Below are 13,146 nucleotides of genomic sequence, written 5' to 3'. Positions count from 1 at the left end.
AGTAAGCTACAGCCCTGCATGATTCTTAATATGTGATGCATTAAAAAAAATGAGGGTCTGTGACCAAACCCCAAGGGCAGAAAAAAAGAATAAAGAAATCTACTAAAATTATAGTGAAAAACATGAGAACTGTAAACTCACTCAGTCACTCATACCAGCCATAGGTTTGTGATTGTCATTGTCATCATTTTTAGAATTTCACATTTACACTAATCATCTTCAAGGATGAGTCCAGAGAGGCATGAATATGACAAGAAAACAAGTTCTTACTGGGGACAAAAAACCTGATTAAATTAAAGAGGAACGACTCAGACACCAAACAGCATCTGGGGCTGGCAGAGCATCAACAAACACATTAATTAGGATGTGCGTAAGTAGGGACATTATCACGTTTAAAACTTAATCTGATTAGAATTTAGATAATGTGGCATGAGATTAAAGAAGAAGAGAAAAGAAGAATCAAGTTTAAGTCTGAGCTCACGCTGGACCACAATATGGCCTAAAGTATGTAGCCACCTAAACACTACTACACCCATATGTGATGTTTTGCTGAACATTTCATTCCAAAACCATGGCCTATAAGCTGCTGTTGCAACAGGATTTCTGCAAGATTTCTAATTCTGGCTGCAGGAATTTGTTCCAATTCAGCCCCAAGAGTCAGCTGTGCAAGAAACACAGCCACAGAACACACAACACACAGACATAGGGACATACTAGGAAGAGTTATTCAGGTCCAAATGACAAAGAACAGAAATGTCCTTCGAGGCAGGACTTTCAGAAGTGGGGGCACTTCTAAGAGGGAGGCTGTTCCACAATTTAGGGGCCACAACAAAAAAAAGGTATGATCGCCCCTTTTCTCTCCAGTCTAGATAGTGCAAAAGCCATATTTTAAAGTAAATTCTACTGCACTGAAAGACGAGGAAGAGAAATCAAGAAGCAGTATTTTCAACAGGTTTGCATTCAGGACGAGGAAGAAGACCAGTGCTATTATGGAAAACTGTGAAAACCATTTCTTTTAGTGGTCACTTTGTTAGTTTGGGCATGTTGAAACCTATTATATTTAGTTTAGGCCCTTTTGTTCACAAACATAATGAAATATAGCTGCACCAGCTCCTAAATGTCCTTTATACTGAGCCATAATGTTTCACTCCTGATCACCACAGTGGTGCTTTTGGCCCTGTATGTGGAGCTGAACGCGGCCTGTGGCGCCCTCCAGCGAGCAGAAGCGGGAGTACACATCCTCACCTGTTGGAGAGAGAAAAAATTATGGCTGCAGCAGTCCAGAAATAGCTCACAAAATGCACCCTGCGTCAAAGTACATTTCCAGTTATTTATGCAACATCTAACAGCTTTCTAATGGTCACAGTGTGAGAGGATTGTGATATTTTAATTAATATGCCTCACTAGATAAATACAAAATTATTAAATTAGCATTTTAATACCCTTAGCTGTTTCTTCCCACCTTATCAGTGTTTTATGGAATTGATATGTGGACAAATAGGATGATGGTTAGATGGTGTTTAGTGACGTGAAAATACCTTTTTTTTATGGTACCTTCATATGATATTTTCTATTGTTAATATTAGTTTATTGTGGCTTTAATATTGTGTGTTTTCTATAATATTTATTTACTGAAGGTAATCATCATCATCGTCAGTTAGTATCATCCTTTATACTTTCAAATTAGGAAATTTGTATAAGCTACTTAATGGTATCATTTTAGCCTACTATCTGGACTTTTTTTTTTAAAATGTTATTATAGGATTGATATACCGGAAACACCCTCTTTTGTATTTTTTCTAATTGACAAAAGTGGTCTTGATGACAAAATTGACATTTTTCAGTGGCATAAAGTGGTTTGGTGTGTGTGTGTGTGTGTGTGTGTGTGTGTGTGTGTGTGTGTGTGTGTGTGTGTGTGAGGGAGGCGGGAGGGGGGGGGCGCACACACACACTGTCTCTGGTGTGACTGTGTATCACTTCAGATGCTCAGACAGAATTAAAAACGCGCTCCTCCGCCTTGTCACCAGTGCTGTGCGCATTTTCTTGACAAGCCCGTGTTCCCACAGCATGGTGCTCGGACTCAGAGGCTCAGCACTGCCTTCATACATAACCATTAAAACTCTCTCGGACGCCTAATTAGGCAGCAGAACACGCACAGCGCGGCGCAGCACCTGTTCCCACCTTCATAGAGAAGGTAAGTTTATTTTTGAAGCCGAGTTTGCGTTTAAAAAGAAAAGAAGAAAAAAGAGACAGACGAGTGCGACTGGTTGTCATGCATAAAAAATAGATTCCGTGAAGTAAAAATGCAGCGAGAGTTCCTGGAGAGTTGGCACACGCAGGCTGGCTGCAGGCAACAGCATCGGTATTAATATTTTCTCCTCCCTTTGAAGGTCTCTTTCTATTCTCAAGTTCAAAGCGCGTTGGCGTGTGTTGTTTAACGTAGTTTCCGGTCGGCAGGGGACGTCTTGGTAAACAATGCTGCTCAGTGATTCACACAATGTGTCCCCTTGATATTCAAGCTGTGCCAATTAATCAATTAGTGGTCAGGACAATGTGATGTCACTCAGGCTCAGTGCAGCCTGTCCAAAGCCAACATAGTGACTTCATTCCATTATAAGAGAAGATTCCAGTCGTCAGAAAGGAAAAAAATAGGCATTTTCTAATTGTTTCAGACTGGCATTGAAGACACAGAGTGTAGGTGTTCAAGAAATTCAAAATACTGCCAGCCACAATGTGCTCAGGTTGTCAGAAGAGCTGACAGGTATGGCTTTCTTTTAAGTGATGACTTCTGGTTTCCCTGCAGCTGATGTTTGAATCTAATCTAATTCCAGCCATGAGTAATATTTCTACTAAACTAAAATCTTTTTACTTTTTTACATCTTTAGATGTGAACTAATGTCATTTATACACCTGTACTAACTAGCCAGAACAATGTTCAATTAGCCACTCAGACTTTTAGTTTTCGAGTATCTTGATCTCTTGTCTCCCCTCTGAGGGCAAAGTGAATGTAATCTCACACCATTGGATTGTTACATAACTTTAAAACTGAAGTGCCATCCTGCCTGCGTAGGAGTATGTGATGTTCCCACTTCCTTACTGTTGTTTTGCTCGTTAATTCTGAGAGGCACATTACTGTAAGTGGCGTTTTGTGACTTAACATGACTGCTGATTTGGGGTTTTTTGTTTTTTATGCAGATTGGGCCCTGAGCAGGACTGATTGCTTTGCAGGTCCTCGCTGTGATTATGTAGCCTTCCTACATGAAGTCTGGGATTGTTGAATATGGAATGGCATGTTAATTTTGGAGGTGGCATGACCAAGTGTGTGTGTGTGTGTGTGTGTGCGTGTGTGTGTAGGGGGGCTGCATTCTGCCCTGTGTTGTGTAGGAGGGGTGTGAACGCAGTGTGCCTGAGCATGACGCTCAGAGCTGTTGGACAGAGTTCAGTCCTTTGCTGAGCAGTCTGTCCTCTGTGCTGGAAGTGGTGCACAGACAGACGCGTTACAGTAACCTGACTCATGTATGTGGCAGGCTTCCCCCATCACTGCTCAGGAGTTGTGTCATCATCATCATCATCATCATCATCATCATCATGCAACACAACACAAGGAACCAGCGATGAAAATGAGTTTCAATCCTGAAGCAAATGTCCACCATTTTGATAAATCTGGCAGCTAGAAAATGATGGCTGGCATGCAAGAAAAGCTCACGACCGTGAAATGTTTCAGTTAGTTTTCAGTTAAAAGTTTTTTTGTTTTTTTAAACTCATAACTGCACTATTGTTATAAATACTGCAGTCATATTATTGTTTTAATAGTAAATATGAAATGATCTTATTACTGATAATACAGTTTACTTTATGGGTATGATACTTTCCTACTATTTTCAGGGTATTTTCTTAATAATTTCCTATATAATTGTCAGCTCGTTATGGGGGTTATGTAAGTTGCAACAAAAAAATCTGGTGGTATATGGGAAATTGTTCAGGTGGTATAGTTGAGTTTTTTAAGAAACAACTGTGTTTGTGAAGCATAAACTTAAGTTATGAATGCATATTTCCTTGGTTACCAAGTGGACCTTCATCAGTTAAAGAATTGTTAAGAATCTGAGTTATTAATAATTTGCTGCTTATAAACCAAAATAATGACTAACAATACAAACTTACAGAAAGATACAAAGTAGATACTTTTCCCCATTTTCCTCATTATTAGTACCAAATTACATCTGGGAAATGGGGAAGTTTAAGGTTGTCTTGTCTTGTATATTGTTGTGATCAGATCATATTTAAGGTCTAATGTTATCCTCATCCTTCATCTACAGTCTTGCAGTTTTGTGTTTTTGCCTGTGCTCTCATTAGACCACCCTGTATGAATAAAAGTTGAATGAAACATGTCCTAGTAATTAAACGTTACATACTAGAAAGAAAAACCTACAGGAAGTTGATATACAATTAAGGGACCTGTATAATAAAGCATATCTGACTTTGGATTTTTTTACTTCCTTCGTATTCCACACCATCTCTTTCCACACACCTCCAATGCAGAGAGTAAAAGTACAATATCTACAACACAGATAAGACATACAACTATAGATTTAATCACATGCACATACACAGTTTAAGTTTAAGTTAGAGAAAAAAAACCTACAAACCTACACTTCCCATTAACTTCCACACATTTCATCCCAGCTCACTGTTGATATTTTGTATATCAACAAAATTCACTTTTTGTTTCCAAACATCAACACTTTTAGGTACTATGACTAAATCAGGTGTGTCGTTATAGTCTAAATTTACTTAAAACACTTATGTTATATGGAGGTATGTTTCTTTACCAGAGCAGTATTTTCATGAGGCTTATTTTTCGTATTTTCTGAGGCAAGTCTGGTGGGACAAATGCTCCAATATAGACAATGTGATTGGAGCCAGATATCCCTTTGTGAAAAGATTAGAGAAAAGAGCACAATTTGGAATGGAAGAGGTCTGACTCAGGACCCTGCCTCCCCGGCCACTTCAGAGTGTACAGTATTAATGCAGGCTTTTGTCCTCTTGTGGTCACTCTAACACAATCTAAAAATGGAGGATGAAAGTGATTCCTCATTGTCATTGTCAAGACTACGCTCAGGAGATTCATATGGTGTAGAAAGCCATGAGAGGCCTGAAAAAGGAAATAATGTCCAAATGTTAGGCGTTTAGAAAGATACACAAAACGGTCAAAGTCTTGGGGCAAAATAAGAGTGTTTTTGCACCCCCAAATGCTAAATATTTTGTCTGTTTAGCCACTGTCCTGTCAGGTGTTATTATCACGTTTTGGGGTTTGTCTTTGGAACATTTTTAGGTGATCTTATCTAATTCATAGAAAATAAATCTTTGACTCTAAGGATTATTAAATTCGAAAAGCAGTTAAACTGGAAATGAACACAAAGTCTTGGACACCTGTGTGGACCCTGATTTTGTAAAATACTTCAAACATCCCCAACGATACTTTTTTAAGAGGTATTATTCACGCTCACTTATGGAAAACCTCTGACAACTTAACAACCTACAAAAAGTAACATTTTGTATAAAGTGCTCCCCATGCCGACCCGTCATTAGTCACACTCTGATTCACACAGTCCAGAGGTCAAAACGCATCAGGAAAGACAGGATGACGTTACAAAAACCTTTTTAAGTGCAATAATTATTGTTTTTAAGCTTTAACTTGTGTCTTAAGAAATATTTACATTGTTCTATCCCTCTTTTTTCTTAAAAATGTGAACGTTTCTGATTGAGGCTGGTATTCAGCATCCACTCTTGTTTTTATTAAAAATAAGTGTGAAAACAGCATGGAGAGACTATTGCAGTTGTTTTGTCTTTTGAAAATTGACAGTAACAAGTGACAGCATCTTGGAAAAAGTTTCAGTTTTCACAGGAGACAAGTGGATAGATTGGAACTAGATTGTTATTCTGGCAAGTTTCCTTGGCTTATTGTGAGAGAAATTAAATTTCAAAACTGAATGCTACATTGGATGACCTGTTCAGATGGACGGATTTGGAATTGCAAGTCAAGTGGAGCCTTCACAAAAAGCTCAAAAACATGGTGAAAAAAGAGACTTAGTGATAAATATTCATAAGTCACTGCTTGATTAAAATAACCAACAAACAGGTGAACTGTTAGGGAGGGGACATTTACATTGTTTATATTGTTATTGGTTTGTTTGGAGATAGCATGGTGATTTTATAAGCAGAGGTCTCTAATTAGCAAGAGTGACTGAAAATACCTTGACTATTAAAGTTGACCATGAACTAGAATTTAAGTTATTATAAATTATCCCACTAAGGATAACCCTATATGTCCCCATAAGATGAACCCCTCTTTCACCCTATGTTAATGTATCCAGTTTTAATAATAAGTAGGTCTAACTATGCCATTTTAAAAATTTTAATTTCACAAAAATAAAATAAATAAACCTTATAAAACTTCATATCTGACGTAGCCTACTGGTATTTTCGCTCATATGGAAACTTTTATGTATTTTATTATCTGCAATAACTGATTTTGGCCACTTGGGGGCTGCAGAAACTGTGTAAACCACATCAAGCAATTACACACAAAAAAGTAAAGTATGAAGTATATGAAGACGTGTTTGTGGCCACCTGATGAATGTAAGTCCAATATTCACTCTCATTTTACATACCACCCGGTCTCTACTTACGGAGCAACTCCTGAGGGAAATATCTGGTTATTTAACATTAGCTAGCTAAATGCTCAAATGCTTCAGTTGGTAACGCTAACGTTAATTACTAACTGTTCCTGTCTGCTGTTTGGTGCTGAGCAGGTAGCATAAAGTGGATTTTCAGAGTTTTTTGCTGAAAATAACTGTCAGTAAGGGTAGTAATAGTGAAGTTATTGGTGGAAAACTAACCTGTGAGCTAAAATCATGTTAAAAGATGCTAACACACTTGTGTATGTGTAGAGCTGAGAACGGTTAACTGCTATGGGCAACCCCTTCCCTAATTAATGTTGCATGTAGACATTTGATTTATTGTTCAGGTAAAAAAAATATTGATTATAGACAGATAAATACATTTGCACATGATTATAGCATCTTTCAAATTGTTCTAAATAATATTGCCCAGCGTTAACTGAGGGCCTCGCACTTGTAATTAGCTACTAGCTCATTTTTTGTGGGCCAACCAAGGGGGTAAGCTTCTCCTCACAACGCGTACCTTCTATGGCGCCATTTTGATGCTAACAAGCACTCACCCCCCGTTAGCATCCCATTGACTGCCATTCATTTTGACGTCACTTTGACAGCGAATAACTTTACATCTGAAGCGTTTAAAGACTTTATTTGTCCATTGTTTATTTCTAAAGAAACACAACAATGTATAAAAGGCTCCCTTACCTTGTACCTCACGTTATGGCTCCGTAGCAGACGTTTTTGTAAAAATAGGCTAACGATTGTGTCATAACCACGGGACTTACTGTCGCATAGTAGAGGAATTACCGTATAGTACAGGAGAAGCTCGCAGGCAGTTTCGACTTACATTAGCTGTTTAAGTTTAATTACTAATGCTAACTAGCATTTTAGTTAGCAATAATTAGCCTGTGTCCATGTTATCTCCTTACATATACCTACACTCTCCGTCTCTGCAATATTCGGAATGATTGAGATTTCTCTTGGCACAGCTACCAGAAGATTTACAACTTTCAGACAGGTTGCTCACGTCACATTTACGTCGTCTCTCTCAGTTGGAGGCTGCGCAGTAACGCTCGGCGCTCACCAGAAAAGTGCTTCTAATAGCCTCCACTGGTCTCCGTCTAGAGCAACGGGATCTGTTGGTCCATTCTATATACAGTCTATGGGGCCAACCAAGAAACCATAGGACCCCAAGCAGCACCATATTTGCTTCAGGGGCAGGGCATCTCTGAAAAAAGACCGGAATTCTGTTTTATTGTATTTGTGTATACCGAATGTTAAAAAATCTAAGCAAAATGTCGTTTCAGAGTTGTTTCAGTTAAGTTCAGTGTCACACTGCAGAGACAAATAAAGGAAAGACTAGAACTATGAGGCAGTTTAAAGATTTGATGACATCATGATGGATACACCATAGCTTCTCTCTCTCTGTGTCGTTTTACACACAATCACACACACCAGTGGTCTGACAGAACTATTTGTGATAATGTCCCTTCTGAATCACCGTACTGATATGCTTCTAAAATTATGAATATTCACAGTTATGCTAACAGCCCTTCTTCTCTCCTACAGTCCCAGTGTTACTTCTGACTCACGCTAATGCCTTTGTACAACTTCGTCATAAACACGCAAACAGACAAACAAGCACACACTGAGAAACACACAGCTCTCACTTCCTTGTCACTGGCCCCGAGTGCCATCGCTTTTGCAGCAGGCATCAAAACGGACACCTGTCATCAGTCAGCATGCCCCCATGCCCACTGTTGCCCCCTGTGGATACTTATAGCCCACTGCAATTATGTTATTCCATTAGTCATCCTACGCATGCACTGATGGGCTGCTGGCTATACTTAGCCATAGTCATGGTCACTCTTGTGCAAAATGAGAGATTTTACAGTCTGATGCTTGTAGTTGGCGTCAAACACGATACATGGAGATGAATAATAAGTACACTGTTGTTGCTTTGACAAAGTTGGCTGTTTGTTTGTTTGGGAGGAAACAACAACTGCTCATTAATGTGTCGTCCACTACTATTTTGCATGTTTTTTTATCTTAGAGAAACTTGCTTAATAAGTTGTAAGCCGGTATCTCCAACTTCACAGTGACAACAAAACTCCAGGAGGTTCCTGCGCCCAGCTGTTGATGGTCCCGTTTGAATTGAGCAATGAATTGCACACACAATGTTTGTCAATTTAAAAGATCATTTTGCAAATCAAGAAAGTCACAGTTTTTCATAGGTTTGTCGTAGGACTACTTAGTTTTGTGTGAAACCACTCTGTGACCTAGCCTACATCTCTCGTCTCGCACAATATACGCCACCTTGCTCACTAGCTAACTAGCTTAGCTGTGTTCCACAATACACGTAACTTCATCTGATGTGTTTTATCCAGCGTATTTTGATCAGCCGGAAAGAGAACAAACGAGCAAGACCTGTTGTTCGTGTGAGTAACGTTACATCCCGGTACAAAAAAAATAATAATAAATAATAATAAAATTTACTATGTATAATATATAATAATAACTATTTATAGGCTATAATATTTACAGTCTATGATACAGACACACAGGCATCATAGCTTCAGAAAGATGTCACTGAGTAGCCTTTCTAATTACGTATTTTCACACTCTTATACTTCAACAGTTTTACGACAAATTGAGACTTTCTTGACTTGCACAATTATCTTATTGAAGAACATATGTGTAAATTATGGCTTAATTCAAAGGGGATCAACAAATTACTTCTTCTACTACTTCTTTTCTTGCAGTTTCCTACCCTACAGATTTTTCCCAAATTAGGACCATGGATGTATGATTAGGTCCCATGGTAGTCCACCGGAAGGGGAGGGACATCGTCTGTTTATTGTAATTTTTACATTTTTGACAAGATACAAGTAACAGCGTGTTAATAAGTGAACTTTAGAGGTGTTGGATGGCATATTTTCTATGTTAACGATTGTCATTAATTACATTACAGAGATTAACAGTCATTCAACTTCAAAATAAGTTTTAAAGACTCCCCATTGCACGTTCTGTCAACCTGAACAAACTGGAACTTTCCTACACATGGTCTGGGAGTGTGAACAGGTGCATGAATTTTTGAATAAAACAACATCAATAATATCTGATATGATAGGATGTTGAATTCCTACTGACCCGATTGTTTTGTTACTTAATGACGACTCTAAATTACACCTGCTTGGGAGACAGAAGAAAATTTGGCTAGCCGGCTCAACCGCAACCAAGAAAATTATAGCTCAACGCTGGCTCCCCCCCCCACACGCTTTGTATAAAACAGTGGTTGGCGTACTTCCTGGACATAGTTATGCTTGAGCTCTCTACAACAAGGATTAACAAAGCCAAGTCATCGACTATAGACCTATGGAGAAACGCAGCAGCACAAGTATCAGTCCTAGTGACCTCAACACCACAAGAATTAGAGGAGAGCGACTCGGCAATGGTGTGATTTCTGTTTTCTGGTTTGTTTTGTTTTCCTCGAGACTGCAGAGGGTGGGGGGTGGTAGAGGGTTTTGGTTCTTGTTCGATTGTATTTGTTTGTTCTGTATGTTGTGTGTTCAAAAATATAAAAAATTATAAAAAATTGATCCTAAAAAAAAGTTTTAAACAAATTACTTCAAATATTATTTTCCAACTAACTGCTGTTCTACACCAGGTACCAAATACCATGCTAGCATTGCTGCTCCATCAGTAATGATCCTGTCATGTTTTTTAAAAGAAGATTTTATTTATCAAAACATATTTCCATTTGATCACAAGCATAAATACAATAGATAATTACAATTAAAAGAGAAAAAAAGGCAGATTTCATTATTTATATTATTTTCAAAGTTATAATATTTATTTGTGAATATACTCTTTTTATAATCGAATCGTGACAGTTTCTGAATTGTACACCCCTACTAGCCAGGAAAGGTCTTTGGCTCTTTATGGTGGTTAAAACACAAAAATTTGCACAATTACCACAGTTATACAGTACAGGCTCCATACCCACTACTGAGAAATAAAAGAAAAGATTTTTTTATTGCTAATTGGAACAAACACCAAGCTCGTACACCAACTCTGCATCTTTGCTTTAGGTAAGAAAATATCTCAGTTGCCTGCTGCCTCTGTAGAGAGGGACAGTTTGCACAAAGTTACAGACTCCAGCATTGACAGCGTGTATGGACTCTTTTTTTTTTGTGACTGGACTGCAAAAGCTTTAGTAAAGTTTGAGGTTTACTTCCCACTGGAAGTGTCTGTTATTCCTTTGTGTTATATTTAGAGGTGAAGTGTGTGTGTGTGTGTGTGTGTGTGTGTGTGTGTGTGTGTGTGTGTGTGTGTGTGTGTGTGTGTGTGTGTGTGTGTGTGTGTGTGTGTGAGTGAGACAGTTTGAATATGAATTAAATATGATTTCTTTTCCTTAAGTGTAATTGTATAAGTTTAAATGTGATGCACAAAAGTAAAATAGGGAAAATACACCCTGACAGTGAAATGAAAGCTGTTGAAAAGTAGGGAGATTGTTGATTTGTCTGCAGTAAATTGTGCTTTAAATATGTAGACATGACACTATATCATGGTTGGATGAAAAGTATGAAGATTGTGTGGATTAAGATAAGACACATTTGTTTTTTTATATCTCCAGCGGGGAAATTCAATTACAGCATCCTGTGGGTATGCAAAAAAAGACAAAAAATGAATTCTAAATATACATTAGTAAGAAGGAAGCAAGAAACATATATACATATCTAAAATCTTTAAGACAACCACATGTATATAAGAATATCAAAATAATAATAAGAAAAAAATGTGTGGCTGGATATGTGCTTTGCTAGCTGCCTGCTTATCAAAATCTACACATGGGAATTCATACCGTATGTAGAATGTGACAACGAGCAAAGTGCACGACATCGCTGTCTGTTTTCAGTACCACTATCATTATGTTTGTTGGCTGGAGGTTACATTCGTGGAGAAAAATGTTGTGAAGACTCTGTAACTCTATGTAACTCTCTCTGGACTTATTTAGTTATGTTTTGTGTTGCTGTGGATAACTGGCAAAATGTAATGAACAGTACAGATGATTTATCACTGAGATATTTCTATTGCAGCCAAAATTGAGTTTATGAGAATACATCAGCCGTAAACGTCAGCAGCATTTTTTAGACACAATATTTTGGACAAATGATCAGAAATAATCTAAGAAGAGGCAGAGATATTACTTTCTCTTCTTGCTGTATCCTCAAGAGACCAGAATGCAATGCAGCTAGAAGATGTGTTAGGTGTAAAGAGCAGGTTTTTTCCACTGGAACCCTGCGCTCTTTTGCTCCTACTATCTCTATCATTATGGCTACATCCACCTACACAAAGTACTTAGCTGAATACAAGTTCATGTGCATGTGGAGGCTGCTGAAAGTAATTCTGGGAAATGTAGGAAATCACAAACAGGAGTAGAAGGAGAGGAGGCAGGTTGAAGGCAAAGTGAAAATGTTAAATTCTTCCTTCAAGGGACCATTTCCATATTTGCATATATTTATCATTTGACTTCAAATCATGTATATATTTTTGCATTACTGACGACTATTTCCCAATAAATTAGGTAAAAAAATAAAATAAACCAATCAAATGAAGACCCTTAAGGACTGATTTTCCTTCTCCATGCACTTTGCAAGTATGTGAAATTGCATGAGAACCCTCCACTCCACTTCATTCACCACCTCACTCTGGATGGTTCCAGTTTATTTTGTGCTCCACGGCAAAGCTCCTTTCGCTTGCAGATGCTGAGCTGTAGGTGGTTCTCCTACAGTACCTGACAAAACTCCTCACCAGACTCATGTTCTCCTCTTCCTCTGCTTCGCATGACTAAGCCGTCATCAGGGAACATCTGGAGGTGGCACAAACTGTTGAGATTGTTGAAACAAGGTTGAAACCATTGATCCCTTGTGGGTGCTACTGTGCTTATCTGTAACCAGATGGGGCGCTGGTCTGGAGGTGGACAAATCTGGTCACCATGGTGTCGTCCATCTGCACCAGAATGAGCTTCTCGGTGAGCAGCTGCTCACTGTCAGTGATCTCTTTCATCCTACACTGTTCTCCTGAAAACCTAAAATCCTGTGTTTTCTCATCCTCCTCTTCAGCTTCATTTATGTCAATTTAACTTCTGCTTCACCTCCAGCCCCGAAGCCTTCTTTTTTTGTCTTGAATTTTTGTCTTGAAAAAGAAAATTCTACTTTTGTCAACTTCTGTCATTTGTCATATATGAAAACTTGTATATATTGGATTTACAGGTGCATGACACTGGTCTGATGAGTGACGGCTGGTGATGTTTTCTGCGTACTTATTCTTCGGCTGCACAAATGTTTTCTTGAAAATCTTTAGGCAATTCAACACTGATACCTATAGCACCTGCTGTGTTTTTTGTTCTTTAAGTGTTTGTTTTTTGAGTCACTCTATCTATCATCACTCGCTCAGCCAGCATGTC

At 38.3% G+C, this 13,146-nt stretch overlaps 1 protein-coding gene across 2 annotated transcripts in view; it reads left to right on the top strand.

The window, feature by feature from the left end:
- Nucleotides 1-1,991: 1,991 nt before the first annotated feature.
- The window catches only part of si:ch211-168d1.3 (ras and Rab interactor 2), a 28,896-nt gene continuing 17,741 nt past the window's right edge, over nt 1,992-13,146 (top strand). Inside the window, exon 1 of one of the 2 annotated variants that reach the window (XM_031304467.2) lies at nt 1,992-2,194. Coding sequence is in view for 1 of the 2 variants with exons in the window: in XM_031304466.2 (XP_031160326.1) it covers nt 6,634-6,639 (6 nt within the window). In the remaining variant the exon portion in view is untranslated. Of the gene's footprint in view, nt 2,195-6,550; nt 6,640-13,146 lie in introns of those variants that run through there. The other variant, XM_031304466.2, reaches the window with a different exon arrangement.

This window comes from Sander lucioperca, chromosome 17 (genome assembly GCF_008315115.2).
Source record: "Sander lucioperca isolate FBNREF2018 chromosome 17, SLUC_FBN_1.2, whole genome shotgun sequence".
NCBI classification, from domain to species: domain Eukaryota; kingdom Metazoa; phylum Chordata; class Actinopteri; order Perciformes; family Percidae; genus Sander; species Sander lucioperca.
This window is presented reverse-complemented; position numbering and strand designations above follow the sequence as displayed.